The 11,047-nt window shown below is 41.2% G+C and overlaps 1 protein-coding gene across 3 annotated transcripts; it reads right to left on the reverse strand.

Annotated features, from left to right (window-relative positions):
• Positions 1–1,559: 1,559 nt before the first annotated feature.
• Positions 1,560–10,901, reverse strand: LEO1 (LEO1 homolog, Paf1/RNA polymerase II complex component). 3 transcript variants are annotated; one of them, XR_004498888.1, is made up of 12 exons: positions 10,793–10,901; positions 9,329–10,045; positions 8,985–9,092; positions 8,382–8,476; positions 7,568–7,713; positions 6,996–7,080; positions 6,577–6,671; positions 6,169–6,303; positions 5,427–5,562; positions 4,874–5,134; positions 4,579–4,676; positions 1,560–1,849 (listed from the first exon to the last, which is right to left on the reverse strand). XR_004498888.1 is itself a non-coding variant. In XM_015639447.3 (12 exons), exons 1-12 carry the CDS (start codon positions 10,848–10,850, stop codon positions 1,745–1,747), a joined length of 1,962 nt encoding a protein of 653 aa, XP_015494933.1. In that variant the 5' UTR covers positions 10,851–10,900; the 3' UTR covers positions 1,560–1,744. The 3 variants fall into 3 exon arrangements, 2 of the variants coding, with proteins under 2 accessions (XP_015494933.1, XP_015494932.1); XM_015639447.3 differs by having other exon boundaries at positions 4,948–5,134; positions 8,985–9,089; positions 10,793–10,900; XM_015639446.3 differs by having other exon boundaries at positions 4,948–5,134; positions 10,793–10,900.
• Between the last annotated feature and the right edge of the window lie 146 nt (positions 10,902–11,047).

Consider the following 11,047-nt stretch of genomic DNA (forward strand, 5'->3'; position numbering starts at 1 on the left):
CTTCTTCCTGAGGTTACCAACAGAGAGCAGGTAACCTCATGTAAGGAACCAGTCTCCCAGCAGAGGTCTAAACTAAGAGGATTACAGGGTCAGAATTCCAGCAGCTGGAGGACTTTATCTGCCCATTAAAGAGGCACAGAAACTCCCAGACAACTATTTAAGAAAAAAAAGGAAGAGTTTCTCAGGCACTCAGATGTCCAAGCTGAATTTTTTCATTTCTTACTTGCAGTCTCCACTGCAGTCAGCTGCTCTGCAGAATAATTTGCACATGCAGAGCTCTGTGCTATGCAGCCACAATGCTCCCGTGCCTTCCAGACAGAAGTGGAGGTAGAGCATTGTGGCAAACAACTGTCAGAGTTAAAGATGACAAAAGCAAGATGTCCAGGTTGAAAGCTCTAACTCAAAGAGCCAGGGAATGTCACAAGCAAAATGCTCGCTATGAGGCACTTTCTCCCTTTTGTTTTAGAAAAAAGCCAAATTCAGTTTGGCAGGAGAGAGGTGGGGACCAGTCCCTCTCCAATAACTACCAATAACTTCAATAACTACCAGCTACTTCATTTCAGCTTCTGTAACACAAATCCACATCATAAACTTCACACAGCATCACTCAATGGTTTTGTTTATAAGTTCAGCTACTTTGCTTTCTCAACTTCAAGTTCCATTCAGGCTCTGCAGGACTGTGTGAGAAGTCAGCCAAAAAAGCAGCACAGGTAACATATGAATGCTCTCTGAGAAAAACTGCACATGGCTATTTCATCTCTGAAAGAAAGAATGGAAAAGTTCAGTTATTTCTGCTGTTTTACAGCTGGTATTGCATCGTCAAGGTGTTTACAAAAAGTGTAAACACAGCAATGCTTCTATCCAGAATATTCTCCTCAGTGACATCCCAGCTAAGCAAAACCATTTATAAAACCAACCAGAAACAAGTGGAAATGGCACCATAAAAATTACAGGAGATTCTGAGACACTATGGTCATGTTGTATTTTTTTGCACTGTCATTCATTTCACTTTTTAAAGAAGCCTTTCAGCTCTGCTGGCAGAAATGTCAATTTCGTTGAACAAAGTGCTTTTACTCTGACATTTACATCACTAGCACATGACTAATATTATTATTGTTGTTATTATTATTATTATTATTATTGCGCAGGCAAGATGCAGATATTCATTCTGGACTTCAATGCATGAAAAGTAAATGTCTTATGTCATCAGTTAAGTGTGAAGTTCATGCAGTTAAAATGATTTACTCAAACATGGCAAGAAATATTTTTAGTCAGCAAAGTAATGTACTGTCCAGTAAACAGGAAATAAGGAATATGAGTTGTACTGTACCACTGTATGTTTTTAGCAAGCTCTATCATCAACCCCCTGTCAGGCAAACTTCTCATTTAAGCATTCCACAGAGATCAGCATGGCTTCTCCTAATGACCCCACTAAGTTACTGACCAATTCACCTTGGTAACCAGGTGCTACACTTCTCAATGCTGAAATGCACTTGCAAGATAAAGATCAGCACCGTGATGATCCCTGGCACAACATTTGCTGCAATGAGACAAAACTCTTAGAGTCAAAGGAAGTCAAAAAAACTTTATTCACACCAGAAACGCAGACTTAGGAATTTTCCTTTATCAAAATAAGCCCCTTATGGTTACTTACATCTGTGCTCAAACAGAACTGTACAATATATATAAACATATATATAGAAAAAACAGAAACAAAAAAAGTAACTGCTGCGCTTCCTTAATATTAATCATCATCTTCTTCCTCTTCATCACTGATCACGTATTTCTTAGGCTTTTTACTTGCTTTGTCATCATCATCTGCTTTTCTCTTTCCAGAAGGTTCACCTTCCTGAAGGCAAAAAAAGGACAAAAATAAACCACCATATTTCCAGCAAAAATAGAAAATAAACACAGAACAACAACAAAAACACCTCAGTCTTTTTTGTAAGAAAAGCAAAATAACTAGTTCTAGTTTTTCCATTCTGTGCAACTGTGAAGCAGGGCTGGTTCTGTGCCAGCCCTCACCCCCAGCACTGAGTGGCTGCTCCCAGTGTCACACCCCAGGCCAGGAGGGTGCAGGAAGCTGCAGCCCCTCGCTGGCCCTGCATCCACACCTGCTCTGAGCATGGCATGCACAGAGTCTCTGCATTATCTGCATTAACAGCACGTGCAGGGCCACTCACAGCAGGTCTTGTGAGCATGGACACCTCCTCGAATTTGCAGTGCATTTTCCACTATACAGACACATTTCCTTCAGGCCCTTTCCTTCAAGCCCTGCAGCTTGGCTAAGTTTTCCAACTATTTATATCTGTATGGCCTGAATCAGAGCTACTGAAACAAAGAAGAAATTCAGGAAGTGGGCAGGCATTTTGTTCATTAGAAAGACAAAACTAAAGTAACCACTCTCTGGCATGAAGAAAAAAAAATTAGGAGGAATCACTGGCACTCAGATTCAACATCAGTTTACAGTCTGAGAAATGTAACTGTTTATAGTTTATGAGGCTTCAAAGAGCTGGTCAAAGGAACTCAAATCACTGAGTTAATTACCTGCTTACAAGCAATACCATAAAGACTTTTATAGGGCTGATAGTCAGTTTTTAGTTCATGGAACCAACAGGTTGATTTTTGCTCCATGAACATTTCCACCAGTTCAGTTTAAATCATCCTTCCAAACAACATTTTAAATCACGAGTTGTTCATGCAAAACTCATCAATTGTGACGTGAAGAACAAGTGGTAACTCAACTCTTGTTAAAAAAGAATGTCTTTAAAAATACTCTCAGGTCTAAGTAACCTCATCCCTTTTTCCATTTATTGGTTTTGGAAGTGTGGGCTTGGTTCTCTATTTTATTTTTTTTTGAAAGCAACTTGCTTGGATTTTAAGGAGGAAACACTGAGTTCTAGGACTTTAGAGTTTCAGAACTCTAAGGAATTATTTATCCAAAATCATTTGATTCTATAATAACATATTAAGTAAGTACCAAGAGAATAGCAGTTACAAAGGAATTTTAAGCATGGAAAACAGAAATTAACAGGGGTGGGAATCTCAATGATAGCTTCTTCCTCAGAACAAACATTCTCTTGTAATCTAGCTGGGCTATTGTTCAGTGAGTCATCTTCCTGTTCAGCAGAATATCCCCATTAACTGCAGCAACAGTGAAGCTACTTGCTGTGTGGTGATAAAGTGTATTATTAATAACAGACTGACATTTGCAGTAATGGTAACACTGTTATCAGCACAAAGATTTGTGCCGTGCTCTGGACTGACAGCAGGCAAAAGCAAGTGAGTGTACAAGGAAGCCAGATTTCCTCATGTGGGTTTGCACTGAACAGCACACTCCCCCTGCAGGGACTGAACACAGGAGCTCGAGCACCAGTGTCCTTTTGTGTGACACTGCAGCACCACTCCAAGGCCCCAGAGGAGCATTACCTCCCAGTCACTCTAAAATGGAGGCTGCTGCTCCTCAGGCAGCAGAGAAATGCTGCTGATTAGACCTTTTCTTCTGAGAATGGAACTGCCAAGTCCTCACACTGCTGTATCATCAACTAACACACCTAGTAAGAGTCCTAAAAATAAAAAATTCAATTTCTAAGAAACGCTTACAGGGCTCACAAAATCACAGTTTTGTCTACATGACTCACTATGGCTGTTGTATTTTCTGAAATATTAAACTTTCCTGATGTATAACAAAATGCCAGAATCTATGTCTTTAGAAGACAAAACAAATTTTTACTTCCCCTTCACATTACAATGCCAATTAGTGCAACTAAGTCAGCTGACTCTGTAAGAGCACCAAGAACCTGCATTCAGCACACAGAAAACACCCAAGGGGCTGGGGAATGAGACTTCCCAGGGACTTTACAGGGAACACATTACAGAAATGAAAATGAGAGCAATTTAGTCCTTGTGTAACACTGCAGTGCTGTATCAGCAGTGACAGGACTTGAACTAAGCCTCAAATGCAATGTTCACAAAGACTCATATAATACCTAGCAGTTGTGAACTACAAACCAATAATACACCACTTTAGAGTGGGAAAAAGCACTACTGCTGTAGCTAACAGTTAATTTGATCAGGGCCCAATCAGTGCCCAGTGTTTCAGATGATACTGATGTGACAGAAAATGTATGTTTAGCAATTACAGTAAGTCTTTTTAACTCAATTTTTTAACTCTACTATTTAAAAAGAGCAGAAATGATATGTGGAAATGCTTCCACTATTTCCATAATAAAGAGGAGAGGACCATGTAACTTAGGTAACGCTGTACTAGGATTCCAATATTAAGTCTCCTTACTCCTTGCATAATTGGTAAAGTCATTATACATAATTCTGCATAAATTTTTCCATCTTTAAATCAACAATAACAATAGTGTCCTGCTTTGGGAATCACTCAGCTCTGTGAACTAATGCAGTGCATAAGAAATTGGTGATTAATTACCATGGAAAGCATGCCAAGTCAAGTAACACATTCATCACAGCGTAAATGAAACCACAGAAGTCCCAAGTTTAAACACTAGATCTAGTGAAGGAAATGTTCCTCATTAAAAATAAAGCTTAAGAACAAAGTCCTTTTCTTACCTCATCACTGTTAAGTTTCTTTGCCTTGAGTAGTCTTTGAGTTTTATCTTCATCTGAGCCTTCGTCACTGTCTGAAGAGTAGATTCTAGCACGTTCCTCTGCACATTCCAGAAAAAAAGAAAAAGACAAAGATGTTTATCTGAAACTGGTGAAGAAGAGAGAATATTAAAAATGTCTTACATTTAGAGCCACAAAATGTTTGCAGAACCTAAGTGCAGAGTAAACCAAATAAACTTATACAAACTGAATTAACCCCTCTTCATGTATCAAATGAACTGGCAAAATCCTATCTTACCAAGGCTCTCCTGTGCAATCAGCCTATCTGAATCACACAGGCCTTAATGACAAGCTGTTCAGGTTTATGATTACCTCTGATGCCACCTTTGTATCTGTTTTTGATAGCTGCCAGACTGATTGCATCATCCCCCTCATCCTCCTCGTCGTAGCGGTCGGGCTCCAGGTAACTGGCGCTCAGCCCCCGCTGGTGCTGCTTCTCCCGCATCCGGCGCTGCTGCGACTCCCTGCGGATGGAAGCCCTCAGCCTCTCCTCTTCTTTCTGTCCAAACAAACAAGACATGGACTGAGGGATAAAAAAAACCCAAACCATCTCAGGAGCACCTCATATTCCACTGCACCTTTTGAAATAATCTCACTGCAGCGTAAAGGCTGCAAATTGTTTTGTCATCTGCAAGGTTAAGCAAGGCACACCCTGGGCTTGTAACTCCTGCTTAAAACTCCAAAACATTACTGTTTTTCATAAATAATGAATATTCAAAAATGTCCAGCTGTATTACAGTTGTGAAAATTTAAATTAAAGCAGCAGATGACAGAGTTCTGTGCCACAATACCTTGATCATTTCTGTGCGCTGAGACTCTGGATCACGGCCTGCCATTGGCAAAATACGAATTTTCTGGGTCTTTGAACATCTGTCTGCCAGAGACAGAGTCATCTTCCTGTGAGTGGCACTGTCTGTAGAGTGTGGCCTGGTAAAAAATTGCTAGGGGTTAAAAACTTCTTTAAGGAACATAAACATCTGCACAGAAGAAAAAGCATCAACCCTTTTTAAGAAGTATTTGTGTGCACTGTAACAGTTACTGAAAACAGCAGTAAAATCACCAGTCCAGCCATTAACAGCTGGACTCAAAGATTTCTAAGGCCTTTTTTACCCTTAATGATGCTACAATCCTACAACTTTCGACCCTTATCAACCTAAACATCCATCCTCACTGTTTACACCAATATCTCAAGAAACAGTTGTCGTCTTGATAGCAACTGTACCTCAGACAAAAGATTAATTTCAGGGAATAGTATTATTTTTTCTGACTCAAATGAGGATTTGCATGTAAAAACACAAATTAAAACATATATACAAAAAATCTATATGTACCCTACATAATGCAGGAAATGGCACATTAACAGTCCCAACTGAATGTAGGACAAACCTTGCTGAAAAACTGAGTTTGGAAAACGTTCTTACTAACCAGTGAAGCCCTGAAGCTTTACAAATCGATACATCTAATCTTTATATACTAGTTACAATACTTATTTGCAGAAACAGTATCACCATTTGATACAGAAGAGCAGTTTACCTGAAGGTTAACTTGGTCTTGAACACAGCCTGTCCTTGCAGGCCTGTCCCTTGTCTGATGAACAGATGATTGTGATCTCCTTGTAGCGGTGCCTTGTACACATCGAAGACCTCATTGCCCAAGTGGAGGGACATGCTTAAAAGAGATTCCCACATCAGTTACTTGATAAAGCCACTGCAGCCTATTTTTTTGCCTCGTTTCTAAATGGAGAAAGCCTTTGTTTCCTTTTAATATCTAGCCAATAATTATATTTCAATCTAAACTAAGCCGAGCATAAACCTTTCAAAGCACTGAGACTAAAATAATTTGTACCATGCAGAACTGATGTCAAAGTTTGCTGACCTTCCAATTTTGCATGTCACTGCAAGAACAACTGCATTACTTCAGTAACAAAGAGTGCAAACTAACCTTCCATCTGACCATTTAACTATCCGTGCATTACTTTCTCTGATCTCATTCCCTTCCTCATCTCGTCGCATCCGCCATCGTATTGTGTTCTCTACCTGTAGGGGGAAAAAACCAAGTTTTTCTAGCTCATAAGGAATACTGTGGTAAAATATACTCTGTACAGGTCAAGAATTGCAGTTGGAAAGGCTTGGTAATTTGTGGCACCATGAAAAGCAATAAGGGTGAAAAGTATTGCTTTTATAGGTGAAATGCAGCTGTCAGGCTTTTTAAAAAATTGTGACTAAAATAGATCAACTTTCCTCAGTGCCCACACTTTCATAATCTGAAAACTCAAAACACCCTTCCAAAACATCTGAAACAGACTTTGAAGGAAAGTGCCTAAGTGAGTGCAAAAGACAAAAGGAAAATTCATATTATACCTTGAGTTTTAGCCTAGTTCTACCCTCTTCATCAAGCATCTCCTCATCCTCAAATTCATCTTCATAATACTGGGGATCAAAAGGTCTGCAACAAATTTTACAACACATTATTTATTCTTCTAAGAAAATTAATCCAGATTATTGCAGAGTTTTTTATTTAACATACACAAATAAAAAGGCCTTATTCTGAAATTCAAGATGATATTTTTAATCATTGAAAAGTGCATAAAGGTCGTGTGCATTTGCCTTTCACATCTCTGAGAGCCTAAACTTATGCTTAGAATTCAATTGACAGCATGTGCTTTCAATTAAACCATATTTTTCTCTGTGTTTTACAGACAGTAAGCTATTCAATCTTAATATTGATTAATATTCACTGAAACCAAACTTCATAATAAAATTACCTGGTTAGAAAATAACTGCCATTACTATTGACTAATCACAACCAAGAATATCCATCTTAATGTCAACAGCTTTAAATAGGGCAAACACATTTAACTGTATTACTAAACAAAAGCAATATAGGGAAACACTAGAAGACTTTATCAATCCAGTATTTAATGTGCAATTACCTGGGCTCCACACTGAGGAAGTTGGGCAGCTTCACAAAATACAAATCATTACCCAAGTCTGTGTTTACTTTTGGTATTTCTACCTCTATTCTGGTCTCTGGAATAGGCTCTTCTTCCTGCTGCTCTTGACTCAGCCCATTCTCATCCTAGTGAAAAATAAGAAAAGGAACATAGGTAAGAAAAATCTATCTGGCTTCTGCTGCTCTAATAATTACATTTTACTTAAAGAAAAGTTATTCATAGGCACAGAGCAATCAGGAAGATTTGGATAAAATAATTCAGGCATTTTCATTGAAAGGAATCCAATTCAGCAGTGTCATGTGGCACTTCAAGTGACTTCTAGCACCAGTGCAAACTCAAGAGACCAAAGACAATAAAGAACAGCAAAGGAGCCAAGAGACCTGAGCACTGGAGACTGGGGGACACCACCTACAAGATTAAAGGTATTTTTATCTATTATCAACAAAAGATGAAAAATTATCATAAAAATATAAATATTTCTCAAATAGCTGCAATAAGGTACCAGAGACAGCCATGGCTTTGCATTTTACTTAGCAGCAATCAAACTATTTTTTTAAATATTTTTTTAAGTACAAAAAGTGGAGCAGGGATGGGGGGAGGCAGATAAATCAGATATTGTTATGTATAAGATTTCAATAATTCTTTCAGCTGGGAGAAAATTATCTGTAAGGCTACTTACTTATGTAATGCTCACTACTCTTTCTTTTCACTAGAATATTACCCAACTCAATCAGTGTTCTGCACTTCAGAGTGGAATGGCATGTTAATAATCTCAAAAGTCAAGTCCACTCACAATGGGTTGTCCTGGGGTTGGTGGCTTGTCTTCTCCATCACTCCCTGAGGATATGTCATCGGCACCTCCAAACAGATCCATGACATCTGCATGCTCTTTAGCAGAAAAATTACAATTTTAAACCACATATATATGTGCCACACAGCCCTAATGCAAGATTTACTTATCAAATAAGGAAATCAAATTGAAAACTGGCAACAGAAGAGTATAAGATAATCCTTATTCAAGTAACTGAACAGAAGTAAAGAAATTTCACCATGCATTTTGAAGACTTTACTTCTCAGAAAATAAGCATCTCTTCCTCAGCCACCTAAACCACCACAAAACACAGTACAGGTTCCTTGGGCTGCTCTGATTAAAGGAACCATTTTTCAGTATATTTCAGTAAAAATGCATGAAAGAACATTTACAGAAGAGAAAACTTGACAGATCTAACTGGAGAGGATCAGTGTGTGCCTCCCACACAGAACTCCTGATGTCTGTTTTGTTATTTCCATGACACCGTACAGCAAACGCTACCAGTTCTACCAAGCCCTGTGATGAATGGCATGCTCAAGAGGAGGATTAAATGACCCAAAACTCCACAAACCCTCCACCATTTACCTTTCTGCCCTTCTGTGTCACTCTCAGCTTCTGAATCTGATGCAATTGGTTTCTTTCGCTTCATCCGCAGAACTTCATCCTCACTATCGCTGCCCCTTGCAGACTCTACTAAGGAGCATAATTATTCTCAGCAAATTAATAATTTTGGTCCATAAATTTTAAAATTCCTCTCTGTTAATTAAGCTCTAAAAGTGCTGCATGAAAAAAAAATTGCAAAGATGACTATAGTTAAAAGCTATGTAATTAATGTTTTTACATTGAAGTTTCAATCTTTTCAGGCCAATGTAAACAAAACAATAGAGACCAAACCAGCAGCAAATCATTATTTCTGTATTCAGTCCTACCGGATTTGTGCTCTTGCTCCTCCTCATCCGAGTGCTGGGCCCTTTCCTCATCATCAGAGTTCTGAATCTTCTCCTCATCAGACCGCTGGGCCCTTTCATCATCGTCAGAGTTCTGCATCTTCTCCTCATCCGAGGCCTGAGGCCTTTCCTCATCATCAGAGTTCTGCATTTTCTCTTCGTCCGAGTTCTGGAGTCTTTCCTCATCATCAGACACCTGCGGCCTTTCGTCTTCATCTGAGTTCTGCACTTTCTCCTCATCGTCAGAGTTCTGCTGTCTCTCCTCGTCGTCAGAGTTCTGTTGCCTTTCCTCATCATCTGACTGATCACTTTTGTCCTCCTTGCCCCACTTCTCATCCTCTGAGTGCGCTTTCTCAGAGCCATCTCCCTCTGAATGATGGCTGCCTTCCTCTGAGCCATGCTCACGCTCATCCTCGTCGTCGTCGTGCGCAGCCTCGGAAGCGCTGTGCTGCTCCCCATCCGACTGCTCGTTGTCCTCGTGCTCCGAGGCCTCCGAGCGGTTGTAGGATCTCTCTGAGTGGTTGTCGCTCCCCGAGTGACGGGATGCCCCTTCATCCTCGCTGTCATCTCCAAATAACTCCTTGTTACTGGGTTTTATTGCCTCCCTGTCGTCGTCCTGCTCGCTGTCGCTCCCAGAAGCATTGCTCCCAGAGCCAGCGTTCTCCTGGTCAGAATCTGAATCAGAGCCAGAATCGGAATCTGCAAAACAAACGTCACCCTTTCAAGAGTCAGGATGCCCCTCTGAGGATGCACACGAGATGATGTGCCTTCCTTTAACAAAAACCCCAAAAACACAACCCAACCCCTAGAGAGAACCTACAGAGAAATGTAAGCAAGACCAACAAAGTTACGGAGAATAGTAAAATAGAACGTTTGCTATTAAAAGCACAGCCAAAGAAAGGCTCAATGAAAAATTATGGATGTCCCAATAAGTTTCAAACCACAACCTGTGATCTAAGATTCTAAAACTGTAGAAAGAATAAAGAATTACACAAACGAAGATAACAACTGAAATAGTGAGGACTTAAGCAAGTAATTATATAGACGCGGCTTAAAAGATCCTACAAACCCAAAACTGTCACTCTGTATTTAATCCATGTCATCCACCCAGGGAGGTTTATGACAATGGAGCCACTCCTCAGTGCCGAGGCTGGTAAATGCTGTTTCCAACAGGAAAATAAAAGAACACCTGCCTTAAAAAGTAATTTACAGGAACGCGAACAAGAATTTTGAAAATGTCAGGTGTTCCTCGGTTTCCAGAACTCGGTACAGCCGAACAACCTCCCCTGCAGGCACCAACCCCCCGGCCCGCGGCTCCGCGCCGCTACCTCCCTCCCTGCCGCCCGCGCTCGGGGACCGCGGCAGAGGCGAGGTGGGGCGGGCGGCGCAGCCGGCGGCGAGGGCACCCGGGCGGGGGGAGGAGAGAGAGAGAGAAGCGCCCCAGACCTTTGTGCTCGGGCTCCGAGTCCGCGTCGCTGCCGAACAGATCCGCCATGTCGGCCATGGCGGCAGTGCGGCCCCGCCGGCGCCGCGCACTGACGTCACATAGGGCGCCGCTCGCGCGAGCCGCCCGCGGCCCGGCGGGGCCTTAAAGGGAGCGCCTCCTCTTAAAGGGGCAGCGCCCGCGGCCGTGAGGGTACATGGCCCGGACGGGGAACGGCACCGTGGGGCCAGGGCCAGGGCCAGGGCCAGGGCCAGGGC

Source organism: Parus major, chromosome 10 (assembly GCF_001522545.3).
Source record: "Parus major isolate Abel chromosome 10, Parus_major1.1, whole genome shotgun sequence".
Classification (NCBI taxonomy): Eukaryota; Metazoa; Chordata; class Aves; order Passeriformes; family Paridae; genus Parus; species Parus major.